At 40.6% G+C, this 17,087-nt stretch overlaps 2 protein-coding genes across 2 annotated transcripts; both read left to right on the top strand.

Annotated features, from left to right (window-relative positions):
• Positions 1 to 35: 35 nt before the first annotated feature.
• Positions 36 to 7,181, top strand: LOC102780312 (transmembrane protein 237A-like). Its single transcript, XM_006792829.3, has 14 exons — positions 36 to 221; positions 444 to 479; positions 1,943 to 1,974; positions 3,111 to 3,121; positions 3,218 to 3,289; positions 3,746 to 3,874; positions 4,458 to 4,551; positions 4,855 to 5,012; positions 5,090 to 5,222; positions 5,313 to 5,504; positions 6,428 to 6,501; positions 6,590 to 6,674; positions 6,758 to 6,879; positions 6,974 to 7,181. Exons 1-14 carry the CDS (start codon positions 36 to 38, stop codon positions 7,036 to 7,038), a joined length of 1,389 nt encoding a protein of 462 aa, XP_006792892.3. The 3' UTR covers positions 7,039 to 7,181.
• A 1,525-nt stretch (positions 7,182 to 8,706) lies between these two features.
• cyp20a1 (cytochrome P450, family 20, subfamily A, polypeptide 1) lies at positions 8,707 to 14,988 on the top strand. Its single transcript, XM_006792830.3, has 13 exons — positions 8,707 to 8,919; positions 9,484 to 9,533; positions 9,715 to 9,881; positions 10,003 to 10,148; positions 10,243 to 10,410; positions 10,743 to 10,821; positions 11,410 to 11,522; positions 11,612 to 11,666; positions 11,871 to 11,991; positions 12,094 to 12,205; positions 12,527 to 12,591; positions 14,187 to 14,276; positions 14,424 to 14,988. The coding sequence occupies exons 1-13, from the start codon at positions 8,848 to 8,850 to the stop codon at positions 14,575 to 14,577; spliced, it is 1,392 nt and encodes a 463-aa protein (XP_006792893.2). The 5' UTR covers positions 8,707 to 8,847; the 3' UTR covers positions 14,578 to 14,988.
• Positions 14,989 to 17,087: the final 2,099 nt, after the last annotated feature.

Genomic DNA, 17,087 nt, shown 5'->3' with positions numbered 1-17,087 from the left:
TCATTTTATTTTTGCTAAATGTTAAGCTACCGGAAATGCGTCATACTATTCCTAAATACATCCGGGCCACAACCCCGCCGCTCAGTGAGCGTAAACAAAGCAAAAAAGGAAAAGAAAAATCAACAAAACAGCGATTTATTCGCTTTAAACGACTGAAGCGAATAAAACAAAGTTACCAGCTGCATAATATTAAACGGGTTATGGATACAGGAGGAGCAACGGTGAGAGATATGCACACATAATGCATGAACAGTCAACATAACGGTCGTATTTAAATGGATGGCGTGATTTGCTCCTAACTGTACCTGTGGGGGGCAGAAAGCTCGTTTTCTGGTTCACTTTAAAGGCTGTTTTCGTGTAATCTCTCTCTGAGCTCTAATAAGAGCAAAAACGATGATAATAAAGAGCAGACAGTGTTTGTAACCTGCCTGTTTTCTGTGTAGACGCGGAGGTTGAGGGAGCTGCCGCCTCTCCCACAGGTGAGTAAATCAAACCTCATCTGAGCTAACAGCTCTGTAGCTCCTCTGTAATAACTCTTAATAAAAATCAACAAGAACCTGTTGATTTGTCACGTGGTGGCTGGTTTTTATTCATTTTATTCACTTTATGTTATTTACACATTTATTTATCCAGACGTTTTCAGTCTTAAATTATGAGAAAAAGGTTATTGATAGAGAAAATATTGAATCAGTAGCTTATTAGAGAAATAGTAAAGTGATCCACACTTGGTTTTACATTTCCTTTAATAATAATAAGTTTTCTTTCTGTAGCACCTCGCAAAATGTACTAAAATCATTAAGACATTAGAGACATACAGTCCTGTGCAAAAGTGTTGCGCCACCCCTCATTTTTTTTTCTTTTGTGCTCTTAAGCAACAACTTATTCAGTGAAACAGGAGAAAGTTGAGTAAAAGCACCCAGAGATCTGATAAACTCGTCACACAGACTTGAACAATCAGACTTGGTGAATTTAAAGCCTGTTTTTAAGAGATTTGGTTTTTATTTCTGAAAAATCTTAGTGATTTCCTTCTCGGTTTACGTGAGATGAAGTACTTCCTGGATGTTTTTACTCACCGACACACTCATAAATACACACTGCCGCTCCAAGACGCTGAAAAAGGGGCTTGACCTGTGCTCGGAGTAATCCTCAGTCCTGGCAGATGTACTAACACAGATTTAGCCGAGGATAAAACAGTCAGGATGTCATGTGTCACTTAACTCCTGTCTCGCTGGTTTCTTGGGGGAGAAATGGCCAGAAAGACGCCGGTAAGATGCTTGCTTCGGTTGTTTTATCCAACTCTGGGTTATAACTAAAAGTTCTTGAACTTTTTATGTTAAAATCTTAACTTTTTCATTGGTTATGCAAGTGCTGATGGCTTAGATAATCTTTTATAATGGGCTTATCCTGTTTTGTAAGAGCAGCCATATCACTTTCAGGCAGTTTGTGTCTAAATTTCGAAATTACGTTTCTTTGGTTCTTGTGTTCTTGTGTTTGAAGGAGTGATAGTTATTACATATGTTTAAGATGGGTTTGATGGCACCAAAAAGCTTTCCAGTCAGATTTTCTCAGACTCTGGTGTGTCTAGTAGCGGTGTATACCGAAGGGTCAGTTTTAGGGTCTTGTTCTTGCAGGATTTCAAATAAAAAGGTCATAAAAAGTGTTTAGTTTTGTTTCTAGATTTACTAGAATGTGTGCATAACTTGTGTTGTTCTGTTGGTATGGACAGAAATTCAGAAAATATAACTGTAGGTCTTATTATCCCAATTATTTTTACATAGGTTTCTTTTTTGGTGTGACTGATTTAGGAATGAAAAAACTGCATGTAATGTGTTAAACGTCAACACAAATCTATAAAAGAAGGAATAAAAATGTTCTTTAGAGGGGTTTTTATGAGTGAACAAAGGGAGAAATCTGACTTCTGTGTTTCACTGTGTCTCTCCAGAGAGGCCAGCGATCTCTTCCCACGATGTCGAGGTGGGTAAACATCTTCATTTCAAGCAGCTACTGTGGTGTAATGCTAAATGACCTATGAAGCTTTTTTTGCCATGCAAGAGGGGTGTGTGTGTGTGTGTGTGTGTGTGTGTGTGTGTGTGTGTGTGTGTGTGTGTGTGTGTGTGTCTCAATGATCCAGGAGCATCCCGGTGACAGTCTTTGTGTTTTCCCGCATGACGTCACAAGGCAAAAGTAGCTACTAAGTAATTTGGAGATAAGTGAATAAGAGGAACAATGGACAGGAAACTTTCCAATCCAATTTAATTTATATATATAGTCAGTCCTTAAACAGTGAGTGGAAAAGCACAAGACCTGAACTCTGATCAACTTTCAACACTGATGAGGCAGCAATGGATTGCCATCATATTAAAGAAGCATGTAACAAAATAAAAATGAAATAATAATAATACTAATAATACCTACTGAATTAGAGGTCACAATAAGTCAGCCAGACTTCAGACTGCTCTGTATCTTCATTTTTTTCTACTTGGCTCTGTACGACATCAGAGAAAGGGGCTATCAGTCATATGGTCATCCCAGACTCAAAAGCCTCACACACCTGTCAATTCTAATATAGTTATGGTGGGTAAAAATGGTAAATGGCTTGTATTTGTATAGCGCTTTTCTAGTCCCTAGGGACCCCAAAGCTTTACACTGCATTCAGTCATCCACCCATTCACTCACTGGTGATGGCAAGCTACATTGTAGCCACAGCTGGGGCGCACTGACAGAGGCGAGGCTGCCGGACACTGGCGCCACCGGGCCCTCTGACCACCACCAGTAGGCAACGGGTGAAGTGTCTTACCCAAGGACACAACGACCAAGACTGTCCAAGCCGGGGCTCGAACCGGCAACCTTCTGATTACAAAGCGAACTCCCAACTCTTGAGCAGCTAAAACAGCTGCTTTTAGACAGGGGATGAACTGAAGGGCTGCACCAAAGCCCAGGATAAGATAAATGAGGATGATTTTGGACTCTGATTCATGCAAAGTGACTCTAGTAGAGTCCAAGAATAAAAAAGTGAAGTAGTAATTGAGCAAACAAGGTCCACTTTAAACAGCAAAACTAAACTTTTCTTCTCTCTTTTCTTTGTTCTTGCGACCTGTGCACATGTGAAGTCAAGACACAGGTGGGTAAAAATATTTCTAATAAACGAGTTGCATTTCTTCTCAAACTCATTTTTTATGTGACTTAGCTTTATTTATTTATCCCTTCATGTGCACAGAAGATGTTCCAGCACCAAAGCACAAGAAGAAGAAAGCGAAAAAGGAGACAAATGGGGTGGACGATACAGACGGTAAGAAACAGCTTTGTATTCTCATATTTGATGCTTCACGAACATGAATTTAAAGGTTTGAAGGGCTTATTTAATATAACCTTTTCATGCACCTCACTGTATCTTCACAGCTCACACCATGAGCATATTTCTCATTGTCATCCAAATTATCTTCAAATTGCCATCATGAGCCTAAAGAAAGCTTTGCATTATGTATTGAACTGTTGAGCAGTGTAAAACTGCACATATATAACAGCATTTATGTTCACTAAGGTCCTAAAAAACAAATTGTTACCATTAAAATTCTTCCATAACTCTGGAGAATAATTTTAAGTAAAGGATAACAACATAAAACCACAAAGAAGGAGAGTAGACTTTTCAAATTTGTCCTAAAATTTCTGTATAAAAATGTCAATTTCCTCATTTGCCTCCACCCACTGTTTAAAATAAAGCTGTAGCTTCTTGTGCCGCCTTCAGATCAGGGGATGGAGATGGGAGGCATGGGCAGCCGCAGGGCTTCTGGAATCGGGGATCATCTGACCCTTGAAGCCACAGTCGAGGCCCCGCCACAGAGGAGGAGGAAGAAGAAGAAAACTGCCACTATAGGTGAATTCAAGAATTCTGTCTCTGCTAGTTGTAGCTGCTTTATATTGCAAGGTAAGGACCCTGTAATAATACAGAGAGACCGCCAACAATCAGACAACGCCCTAAGAGCAAGAGACGGTGGAAGGAAAAACTTCCTTTTAACAGGAACAAACCTCCAGCAACCGTGTGCTGCCACCAGTTGGGGGTGAGGGGAGAAAGACTGTTTGATAATAACTTTAGCTAGCTCCATATTTTTAACTGTAGACTCTGCTGGAGTGGCTTTGCATGATTCACAGCTCAAAGTAATCCTTATGGATCTTATTGTGAATCTTGCATCAGCCCCCTCAGTTCATCATCTGCCTGAAACAAGCTACTTTAGCTCTTCCCACTTCAAACCAGCTTTCTTATGATTGTCTGCCTCTCACAAACGGCAGGTGGGTGGAGCTTCTGCGACTCTATGACAGACTGCAGAGCCAAATTTAGAAAAAAGTGTCTGAGTGTGAGCATTTAGAGCAATCTGAGGACTGAACTTTTGGCTGAAACTGAAACTTTGCCCCTTTTGTGAACCCTTTAACGTTGTGTATGTGACAATCTTGGATTTCAGGTCTTGAGGACGACCACGCCGACCTGGTGAATGGAGACACCGTGGACCAGACCACAGATGGAGAAGAAGTGGTCAGGAAACCCCGAAAGAAAAAGTAAGAATTTATTATTTTAATACAGGTGCACTGATTGTGAAATTCTGGCTTGATATCCACATTTAAAGAAATCATTTGGCTGACAGTTGATTTTTATAATGTTGCTGTTCTTGTTTATTCCCCGTTATTGACTCTGAAACACACAAGTGTTCACAATAAATTAATAACTGAGCTGATTTAAACCATCATTGAAGGAGAACAAATTCAAACGTATGCTGGGTTATTATCTTTAATGTTGTGACCTGAGAATAGTCTGGCTTTTTAGTTTTAAATTTTTTTTTAAACTTGCCATACACTCTTCAGGAAGTCCAAAGTTGTCGAGACGCAGCTTCCCGATGAGCTGGACGTACCGGAGGATGACATCATCGCCGACACCCCTCCTCCATTGCCGCAGCACTCCCTGTTCGCCGCCCCACAGGGTCAGAGCCAGCCGGTCGGGAAGGTGTTTGTGGAGAGAAATAGTGAGTGACAGAAGAAGAAGAAGACGGTATTGATGATGAGGTTGTTTCTTTAACTTTTTTTATGTGTTTGCATGCAGAGCGTTTCCAGGCTGCTGAACGCTCCGAATGGAGGAAGACCAGCGACCCGATGGACAACATGGCAGACTTCCAGCACATGCAGCCGCTGTGGACCACCAGAGATGTTTCCATCAGAGTGCATGGAGGCTTCAGGTAACAGCAAAGTGTCTCCTGTATGACTTTAAAAGTCCCGAGTCTGTCCTCTCATCCCAGTGTTCCTCCTCTCCTCTGTTCATGCTCCAGGGTGTTCGGTCTATACTGTCAGGGCTTCCTGGCGGGCTACGCCGTGTGGAACGTGGTGATGGTGTACATGCTAGCCGGGCAGCACCTCACCGCCCTGTCCAACCTGCTGGAGCAGTACCAAAGCGTGGCGTATCCCTCCCAGTCTCTGCTCTACATGCTGCTGGCCATCAGTACAGTGGCAGCCTTCGACAGGTAAAGCTGCACAATAGAAATCCATCATGGTTCGCCACGTTGCAGACAAAAACACATCACACCTTCTGGCAAATTAGAATCACCAAATAGCCAAAGACTACTGTGGGAGCAAAATGGACACAAAGAGAACACACGCAGACACGGTATTTGCAAGCAAAACTTTGGTATTTGTGAGAAAAACTTGTTATACATTTATATTTACAAGAAACAAGATATGAGCTTCCAAAACAATTTTTTTATTTTTGATATTTGCAAACCACAAAATTGGTGTTTGTATATTTTCCAGAATGTTAATATTCATAAAAAGGTTTCATAAAAAAAATCATAAAAAATTTGATATTTGTGCACAAAAATGTTTCATTTTTTTAATATTTGCAAACAAAAAATGTGATTGGCTAGCAAAATTTTAAATTTGCTGACAAATGTGGTATTTTCGATGAAAATGTTGCTATTTGCAAACAAAAAAAATTGCTTTTTAAAAACATATATTTGTAAACAAAACATTTTGGATTTAACAGTTGCAAACAAAAAACAGGTTTATTGTATTATAAATACTTTTGTATTTGCACATAAAACGTCACTATTTTGCAATCAGAACTTTCAGATTTTTATGTTTGCAAACAAAAAGTGTTATTTGTTTATTTTGCGAATAAAACTTTCTTATTTACAAACAAAACTTTTGATAGGAGCAGGTGTCTTAAGTAAATCTGCAACATCAGAAAAGTGGTGGTGCAGTTCAAACTGTACCCAGTTAAAAAGAACGTGTTGAAACTTTGAGCTCAGGTGAGGGGCTATAGAGCTGGGGTGGGACAGGGATCTCACTTTATAAATCTTGTAATTTAAAGTGTGAAGTGAATGAATACTGCATCCATTTACGCTATGAATTAGATGTTTGTGCTTTCTACAAATAAAACTCTCCTCAGGGTGAATCTGGCCAAAGGCCCCGTGGCTCTGCGGGAGTTCATCACGCTGGATCCGGCGGCTCTCGCCTCGTTCTGTGAGTCCTTGTCTGTCTGTGCTTCAGAAACACATCATCGTGAGCTCTGTTTGGGATTCAGTTGACAGGCTTTGCTTTTTGCACACAGTGTATTTCTCAGCGCTCGTCCTCTCTCTGAGCCAGCAAATGACCAGCGATCGGATCAACCTCTATTCCAACAACACGGCACTACTGTGAGCTTGCTGGAAAAATCTGATATTCCAAGATCATTAAAAAGTCTGGTTTTGATACAGAGACTGACCTGATTCTGCTTTAGGCCTACAGGGTTGGAGCACCAAATTCTCCACCCATGGGTGACTGTCAACCTGGTGGTGGCCCTGCTGGTGGGCCTGGCCTGGATTTTAATCGCCATCAGACCTGAGACAGACTACACGGAGGGTGAGAGAGAGCAGTGTGGGATGAGCATTTCTGCTTAAAAAAGGAAAATCCAACTTAAAACATTTATTTTTGTTTTCTTATCCTTCCTCCTCAGGTTACCTAATGGCCATGGAGATTGAGCCTCCAAAGTCAGAGGACAAATCAGAAATGACCGCCTGAGAAAATTAGGAAATTACTGTACAGCTTTTTTTGTCATTTTGCACATATTTTTGCATTTTGTCATGAATGTTGTTTAAGTTATTTTTGTACGTTTGAAATATGTTCATTTCTTTTTAAATACAGAGATTTAAAGAACCCAACAATAGTTTTTTTATCTCTTTTGTTTACAGTTGTTTCTCTACATGAAACCCATGAAAGAAAGCATTCACTGCATTCACTACACTGTTTTTCTGCTTGCCCAGGCTACTGAAGTACACTGAATGAGCTATGAAGAAATTTTATTTGAATCGAATTGATTTACATGGTCTAACTGCAAAAGCATTGCAACGTATCAAAAGTAAAAGTACTTATCATGCCAAGGAGTAGTTAATGGTGTTACTGCGCTGCACTGAAAGCTAATGAAATTAACCTGGAAGTGGAAATTCAGGCCAGTTGAAGTGCATTAACCAAAGGATGGCATAGCTGAGGTATAAACACAGAGATGAGTCAAAGCAAAAAAATCAAAAATCATCTGAGATCCTAAAAGGCTTCTAGAGAAGCTGAAGAGCAGCTGTGATGGAACTGAACTGAAAGGCAGCTAAATGTAATGCTGACCGCGGATTTTACACGTGACATCTGAGCTGAAGTGTCAATGTATCAGTTTTAATTTGAGCAGAATTCAAAGTGTTTTCTAAAAAAAAAAATTCTGAGTGATTTTGTGTCCAATTTTAGGTTATTAGTTTATGTCTGTAGACATGCGGTGTCTGGTCTTTTTTCCTGTGTGTCTTTGGCGTCATGTTGGGTCTTTTTATTGTAAACTTTGGTCTTTTTTGTGTCCCTCTGTAGTCATTTTGTGTCTCCAGTGTGACTGTAGTCCATGTTTAGTTGCTTTATATCACCTTTCTGTCATTTGTATCACTTTGGTCATGTTTTGTCTCTGTTTTCTTGTAATTTTGTGTCTTATTTCATGTCTCTGTGGACATTTTGTGGCTGTTTAGTGTGTTGTTTTTATGTCTTTGTGCATGTTTCGCATTTCTTTGCTGTCACTTTGGTGTTTTTGTGCCCTTTTTAGTCATTTTTTCCATCTCATAATGTTTTTGTTTCTCTTTATGTCATTTAATGTCTTTTTAATGTCCCTTTGTCATCATTTTGTGTCACTTTGTTGTCACTTTTCTTTTAGTTTTTCTTTTTAGTGATCCCTTTTGTAGTTGTTTTTTGTTCCTTTGGTGTCATTTGTGTCTCTTCTTGTCTTATCTTATGTCTTTCTGGTTATTTAGTGTCTCTGGTCTTGTTCCTTCTCCTTTTTATAGTTGTTTTATGTCCTTGCTCCTGTTTATGTGCTTATTTCTCATTTTTGTGTTTTTGAGTATATTTTTACTCATGTTGTATCTCTTTGTGTGATTTTATTTTTATTCTTTGTAGTTGTTTCTTATGCCTTTGCTCAGTGTGATTTTTTTGTGTGTGTCTTTTTACATCATTATAAAATGACTTTATGGTCATTTTGTTTCCCTTTGAGTTGTTTTATGTCATTTTATGTATTTGTGATCATTTTGTGTCTCACTTGTCAACATTTCTGTTTCTTTGATCATGTTTTGTGTCCCTTTGTCGTCGTTTTGTCTGTCTTTGCCCGTGTTTTGTGTCTCCTTGGTGTCATGCTTTTTCCTAAGATCCATTGTTTCGCTCTGCCTGCGATCCAGGCTGTATAATCGAACACAAATAACCGAGCAGTTGATGTTGACGTGGTAGTGATATATCTTGAGGGTTTTGTGGAAACATTCAAATATACATGTATAAAAGTTAGCAGAAACTTTTAGATAACAGCGAGCAATCATGCTGGACTTTGCCATCTTTGCTGTTACGTTTGTCATCATCCTGGTGGGCGCTGTCCTTTATTTGTACCCGGTAAGTTCCTGCAAGTTTGGCGTTAGCTTGCTACATTAGCGGGCTGTTGCCCTCATCCCAGTGTCCTAACCAAAAAGCGCTTTTAAATGTTCACGAGTTGGAGCACATTATTCTGAACTATTTAAGAAATGAATTGAATAAGGAGTGTATTTTGCACATTTCGGCTCCCATTTAATACAATATTCATTGACCTAAACCAGTGAAATCCAACTTCAAGAAGACGGAATGAGCGAAAACGAGATAAAATATTTTTTTCATTTTTATCAGTTTCCTTTATGTGTTTGTGTTACAAGCCGATTTGTTTCTAAACTCCAACTAATTTACTTCACATCCCTAAACAATATCATGTTCCATATGCGCATGCCTTTCAATAAGAAAGTGTTAAATTCGCGTATTTTTCAAAGAGGTTCTGAATGGGACCCGCTTTCCGACAGGCATAGCCATTATTTTAAATTATGTAAAGACTTAGTAGATATGTGGACACCACTGTGAGTAAAACCACTCATGTTTAATGACTTGTATTTGTGTTCAACAACAAAATCTCATTTCTAATCATATTTTCAGTCATCCAGAAGGGCCTCTGGTATCCCAGGTCTCAACCCCACAGATGAGAAGTAAGTTTTCATCTTTACCTTTATTTTTTCTGCTTCTGTTAACTCTTATTCAGTAACAGCATTTTGTAAAATATAGTACCTTGTGCATAATAATTAGCTCCTTAAGGGTCCTGTCATCCTGATAGCTTTTGTCAGTAAATATAAGCATATGTGCATCAATGTTCTATTTTCTGTTCTCCAGGGATGGAAACCTGCAGGATATCATCGACAGAGGCAGTCTGCATGAGTTCCTCGTCGGCCTGCATGATGAGTATGGCTCCGTGGCCTCGTTCTGGTTTGGTGGTCGCCCCGTGGTCAGCTTGGGCTCCGTGAACGAGCTTCAGCAACACATCAACCCCAACCACACCAGTAAGCAAACCAGTTTGGATCAGCAGCTTTTCTTACACTCAGGAATTTGTTGGGAAAAATATCTAATTGAAAAGAAGAACATCCTCATGCATAAATCTGCTGTTTCCTGCTTCCTTTTTAGCCGACTCATTTGAAACGATGCTGAAGTCGCTGCTGGGCTACAAGTCTGGGATGGGAGGTGGGGCCAGCGAGTCCATCATGAGAAAAAAAGTGTACGAAAGTGCCATCAACAGCACGCTGAAGAACAACTTCCCGCTTGTGCTCAAGGTTTCCAAAGCCAAGAAATAATTTTTCTAAAATAAATAAGAAAAGAACCAAAACCTTCCTCACACTTCCTGCTAACTGATATCTTGTTTCTTAGCTGGTGGATGAGCTGGTGAAAAAGTGGAAGTCATTCCCAGAGGGTCAGCACACGCCTCTGTGTGCCCACCTGCTGGGCCTGGCCATGAAGACGGTCACCCAACTGGCTCTGGGCGAGCGGTTCGGCGACGACACTGAGGTCCTTGCCTTCCGCAAGAACCACGATGCGGTGAGAAATTTTAGCACAAACCTCTATGCAGTAAGCTTTTGGCCTCTGGTACAGTCAGTTTCCTCTGATAGAGTTCACTTTGACAGAACTTTCTCTTGCTCTGAGTACTTAGACCAGAACATTATGCTAGAACATTTCAGAGGCCATTAAATGAAGCATGAGGTCTGACTGTCTGCTACGTTCACCGCTGGGGGACACAAAACTTTACTTTATTGGGATGCTAATCAAAAATGCACCATGCTAAAGTTCTGCAGGGAGTTTAAGGCTCTGTAACTGATCATTGATTTTTATTTATTTTTATTTTTTTTTGCTCTTCTGACTCACGCCTCCAGATCTGGTCAGAAATTGGAAAGGGCTACCTGGACGGCTCCCTGGAGAAGAGCTCCAGCAGGAAAGCGCACTATGAGAAGGGTGAGCGAAGGAGGCGTGTCAACGTGTGGGAGCGGCGTCTGGCTTTGTGTGGTGAAGCCAAATGGAAAGTCTGCAGAGGCTCCGATGTTATCTCTGTGTTAAGCCTCTTGACAGACAGACCGAGCACATTCACGGTTACCACCTTAATCAGCAGACAGGCTTTGTTTGGATAGGATCGATAGGGATTTACCTGCCAAGGACAGATGCTATTTTGGGTGCTGTCTGAAAGGGCTGCAAAGACTGCATCTAACGTGTAACCCCACAGACAGTGTCTGGCACTTGTTCATGTCACATGTACAGTCTTGATTAATATTTTTGCTAGAAAAATGGGAAATAGGTAACTCTGACTCCCAGTTGTCAAAAAGTGGCTCCCCAGGTGTGAGAATAATTTACCCTTTACCCTATTAGTGCAGACAGGGGAAGCTCACATTCAAGGTTTTGCTGATCCAGAGGTTTTTAAAGGGCCTGTCCAGCAGCTGTGGGACAAAATCTGTGAACTGTGCCGGGGTAGGATGTCAGATTTTGAGCCCTTGAATGTGGTCGGAGTCGCCACGGCTCTCATCTTGTTTTTTCCTCCTCGGTGGTCAGCTCTGTCAGAGATGGAGTCTATGCTGTTGTCAGTGGCGAAGGACAGGAAAGCCCAGAGGAAGCAGGCGGTGTTTGTGGACGCTCTGCTGCAGTCCAACTTCACAGAGCGACAGGTGAATGCTGATGAGCTTCTGCTTTACATCCTCAGCGCTTTCACAGAGGTAAGAAAAAAAAACGCTGAAATCTGGATTGTTTGTTTCAGATCATGGAGGACTGCATGGTGTTCACTTTGGCTGGATGTGTCATCGCTGCGAACTGTAAGTGGCCTGAATGAGGATGTGAAGCCTCCCAGACACAATTTTTATAAGCACAGTTTCCCAGAGTTGTCTGATGGGCACTTCACAATAATGTAATGAACTTTTAGCTCTAAAAGCAAACAAAAGCTAACTTTTATTTATCTTTTATTAGCAAAATGTTGTTTTATTCTGACTCTAAGATTACACACTGTGGTGTTTTGGCAGTGTGTATCTGGGGTCTTTACTTCCTGTCCAATTCAGAGGAAGTGCAGGACAAGTTGCACCAGGAGCTGCAGGACGTATTGGGTTCTGATCCGGTTTCCCTCGACAAGATTCCTCAGCTCAGGTAAGACTTTTGGACTTTTCCATATTTAGGCGTTCTTGAGTCGTCCTTCACGCACGGTGCAGTCAATAACGTTGATGCGATCACATTTCCGTCCTCGCGTAGATACTGCCAACAGGTCCTGAACGAGACGGTGAGGACTGCCAAGCTCACCCCCGTCGCGGCTCGGCTTCAGGAAGTGGAGGGCAAAGTCGATCAGCACGTCATCCCCAAAGAGGTATCCGGTTTCCCGCCGTCTGCGGCTCTCAGCCAGATTATTTCAGCTGCACAAACACAGTGTTTGCTGTGTTAATGGTAAACAAGAACAGATAGAAACATTAAATAGTGTAAGAAACATAAACCGAGGATTTTATTTATTTATTTATTTTTTTAGATGCAACTTTTGAATGTTTATTTAAAGTCAAGCGAGTGATATTCCTGTTTTGTTTTATTTTTCTTCCTTCCCTATTAAAGTGTGTTATTCCCTCAGTTTTCCCAGCTGAGGTTAAAATACAGCAGTTTTGTTACACGTAAACACTGTTGTTGTTGTTACTTTCAGACGTTGGTGATTTATGCCTTAGGAGTGGTTCTGCAAGATGAGGAAACCTGGAGCAGCCCTTACAGGTTTGACATTTTGGCTTTGACATGTTCTTCAGCCAGTTTAAAAATGGCTGCCAGTTCAAATCCCACTCATTCAAAATCTGCAATACAAAGAAAACTGTACTGGGTCGCTAAATTATCACTCTATAAAACAGGATCTGTAACGCTCATTCCCAGTACTTTATTTATATTCTGGGACTAGTATGGTATCTCTTACTAGACTAAGAGGTACCATGCTGTGCAAAAGTCCCTCATTTCTTTATATCTTGTTTTCAAGCAGCCGGTCTTACTTGTAATCTTTTTTAAGTGCTCTTAAGCAGTAGTTCTCCAGGCTTTCTTAAAGTGTTTCAAATCTTTCTTTGGACACTGTCTGCTTTTACACTCATTTTCAGTCCAGTCCTTGTACCTGTGGAATGAACCAACTTCAGTGGAAGTGTGTGTGTGTGTGTGTGTGTGTGTGTGTGAATTGTTAAAACCTTAAAAAGGCATCTAACTCAACTATGAACCAGTGTCGTTTCTACACATAACAGGGAACTTGGAAAAGATTTTAAATCTGATCTTTGTCTTTAACAGACATAAAATAGCATTTTTCCAGAGCTATTAGCTGAAAGGTTGACACATCTCAGCGTGTTGTGCAGCATGTCCTTAAAAATGTTGAGGGAACTGAAGAAGTTCAGGACAAAAAGATGCTAAGAGATGCATCTTAACCTTCAGCTTATCTGTCACTGTTCATGGAAGTCTCATCAGAAATGGTCTCAGTGGATGGATTGCTGTGAAGAAGCCATTCTTACTGAAGGGAATCAGGGGGAAAAGGTTGATTTATGAAAATTACACAAGAACTGGACTGAAAATCAGTGACAACATATCTGATCTTGTTAAAAGTAACGATTATAAACAAAGAAAAGTGCAGTCAGATTTTGATCCACCATGCAATACCATCTGGAAAGCGTCTGATTGGCAGACGCTTTTTTCATTTTTCAGCTTAACAATGATCCCAAACACACTGCCAATGCAGTAAAATCATAGCTGGATAGAAAAACACACAGTAGAATACTATCAGTCATGGATTGGCCTCCCCAGAGTCTGGACCTCATCATTACTGAGGCAAACTTCCCAGAGGCTCAAATATGGATTTGGTGAGCTTGAAACTTTTGTTGTAGCTTCACCAGGGGTCAACATTTAGTTAATGGATTAGGACAAAATTTTACAGGAAGAGCTCAAATAATTTAGTTGATCATCAACACATCTATTTAATTTGTCCTCTATTTCATAAGTAACTTCAAAACTAATGGCATTTTGTCATCAGCCTTAGCTGTTATTTGTGGTGGGGGGGGGGGTTTGAAGTTCATTCTAACCGGTGGGTGGAAATAAAACCTGCTAGCATTACCGTGTAGAGCTCACTGGATTATCAGGTGTTTCCTGTTAAGTCTACAGGTGCATGTCACAGTTATCACCGGGCATTCATCTGCCTTCACCAGGTAACATAAACCTGCAGCCATCAAATAAACTGTAGTTAAAATAATGTGACAGCTTCACAGTGAAGGGCTTTTTTTTTCTTCCAAGTTAAAGTTGTAATATGTCTGTTTACTGGCTTGGTGAATACTTCAATCCTCCCTCAGGTTTGACCCAGATCGATTCGAGGAAGAATCGGCCAGGAAGAGCTTCTGTCTGCTCGGATTCTCAGGGAATCAGACGTGTCCAGAGCTCAGGTAAGAGGAAATTATCCACACTCTGTCACTCAGACTGCTAATAGTGAAAGCAGCCTTTATTAGACCAACTTTGGGAAGTTTTGATAACTATTTGAAGCTCTTCTACACCTGGATGTCCTGCATCAGTCATTATTTGGTCTCCGTTAGGTTTGCCTACACTGTGGCTACGGTCGTCCTCAGCACGTTGGTGCGGCAGCTGAAGCTCCACCGACTGAAGGGGCAAGTGGCCGAGATCCGATCCAAGCTGGTATCCGCACCGAAGGACGAAACCTGGATCACCGTCAGCAGAAGAAGCAGCTAAAACAAAGATTTAGAGAAAACGATGAAGAGCAAAGAGCAACACATTTAACATCACTGAATGAAATTACCAGCAGAGTATTCCCTGTTAGACGTCATCGTAGTTTCCCATCATGATGCGAGTAGTTTGGACTGACACTCTTAATTTGTAGGATTTTAAAGGCTGTTTCACCCACTTTGTACCACCACTGAGGCCTTAAGCATGACATTAGCTTTTTCCGCTCAGAGGTTTAGTTTGTCGAACGCTTCCTGTCTCTTCAGGGAGGGAGGCTCGACGAGTAAAGCTCTGTGACGTCGAGAAAAATGACTTGCGCTGCTAAAACTTTCTGTATTTTCAGAACAGCTGGTTAGAGTCAGAGTCAGGGGGCTTGTTTGTGTATCTGAAAATGAACCAAGCTGCATTTACATTTCATTCCTTTTTCTTTCTTTTTTTTTTTTACATCCTGTATATTAAAAAATGGATGAAGATTTTGAGCTTGTGTCACTTCTGGTCTTTTATCTCTGTTGCTAGTTGCTAGTCCCCCCAGTTCTGGTGGTCTCTGGTGAATGCCAGTCTCTGGATCTAGTCCCCCCCAGTAAATCTCCCTAATGCAGATTATCTTCAGGTTCTTAAAGTTTAACACCATATAATGTCTCAAAAAGGTCTGATTTTTAAAGGTGACCACCAGCCTGGTGTTGGGCACGTTTTAAATGAGTCTGAGTCCATTATCGTTGGTGCAGTACGATGCTTGGGTGATGAAGGGTTAAAAGCTGCAAAAACTGGGGGTTTTTTTAGGTTTCTAAATGAATTAAGGACAAGCATGATTATATTTGCAGATATTTTTTAAATCTGCAATTTCAAAACACATTTACCACAGCAGACAGGCCATTGCTTTCTCCTGACACCTCTTGACCAATGTTCCCTCTAAGCTGCGCACTGCCGGCACGGTCTCTGCGCACAGAAAATCTGCGTTGCGCAGAAAAAAAAAATCTAACCTGAATTTAAATAAAATTAAAACTTTAACAATTCTGTTTTGCAGTGTTAGTCAGTGAGTGACTGGCTGCTCCCGTATGGGATTAGAACGATGCCACCTTATCCCATAGTCCAGCCATTGATGCGATTCACATTCGTATATACGCAGACACGACAGCGTCCTTATGTGCCGACACCGGTGTTTTAGCAAAGCGGCTGATGTGGAGTGAAGCCACGTTAATGACAACGTGTACAACCATTGGAGATGTGAGAGCAGGACAGACGGAACAATGGACGGACTGGACTTTATACCAGTTTTTAAATTGTGTTGATAGGCCACATAAAACCAGAGTTATGATAAAAATATCTGCAATGTTTGGTTTTTTTCCTGAATACTATCGTTGTTTATATGGTAAAAACGGCGTTTTATAAGGAAAAAAGGCTCGAAAGCACTCTCCGCCTGTGAGCAGTGTTGCCAACTCCTCAGTAAGGAAAATCGCTATTGGTTGTCCTAAAAGTCGCTAGAAGTCGCTAAATGACGTCATCACCTAATTTGCATAATTGGTCATGCTAATGTAATTGTAACCTACGCTGCTGGAGAGAGAAATAACATCGTGGAAGAGACATAAAGTGAGCAAAAAACGTCCTAAATGCATTTAGAGTTTATTTAGAACTACAAATTAAATTTCTTTTAGCAATTATTGTTTTTTGTTATGTCTTTCATGTCTTTTTTTTAGCGACTTTTTTAGAAAAAAAGTCGCTAGGGGGTCTGAAAACTCGCTAAATATAGCGACAAAGTCGCTAAGTTGGCAACACTGCCTGTGAGCAAAAATAAAAAACCCCGCTGCCCCTTTCCTATTCGTCCAAAAATGTGCCATGTCGACCAATCAAAAAATGATATGGCAACATGGCATCTAGTTGTTAAGAAACGGGGGGAAGTTTTAGGAGTGACAGCGGTGTTTTGAGATGTGAGAGATTTGCGACGTTTAGCGCAAATCTTGTGTAGTTAGTGTGTAGTGTAGTCAATAGTTGTGTTGTGTGTGTCAGAACAATGAGGCGACTGCTGAATGTTACAGGTGTTACATGAGTGATACATCTGCTGTTGGCAGGCCTGCAGGTATCAGGCTGTTGTTATCCTTTATCTTATAGTGGACAGAAATAATTTTTTGGAGTGGCACAAATAATTTGTGTGGCATCAAATTTGATGCAGAACAGCTGATTGTTCTGTAAATAGTTTGAAATGTTTATTTAAAAATGCATTGGCTGCATTTAAAAACAAATAGCTGCAAAAAACTTTGTTGTTTGTCAAACTGAGTTTGAAGAAGTATATATAATTCGTTGCCCAGCACTGGTCATTATATACTGTATTTTGCAGACAGGGAGTTACAGGACTCTCTCCCAGACCACAGACTCATACTCATAATACAAGTCAGAACTTTATAAAAAGAAAAGAAAAGAAAGAAAGAAAGAAAGTTGTGTTTTCAAACTTGAAGTTCAAGTTATTTTTACTTCCAATAGTCTTAACCTATTACACAGGTCAATAACTAGATTTTTTTACATTT

This window comes from Neolamprologus brichardi, chromosome 23, assembly GCF_056152115.1.
Source record: "Neolamprologus brichardi isolate AB-2024 chromosome 23, ASM5615211v1, whole genome shotgun sequence".
Classification (NCBI taxonomy): Eukaryota; Metazoa; Chordata; class Actinopteri; order Cichliformes; family Cichlidae; genus Neolamprologus; species Neolamprologus brichardi.
This window is presented reverse-complemented; position numbering and strand designations above follow the sequence as displayed.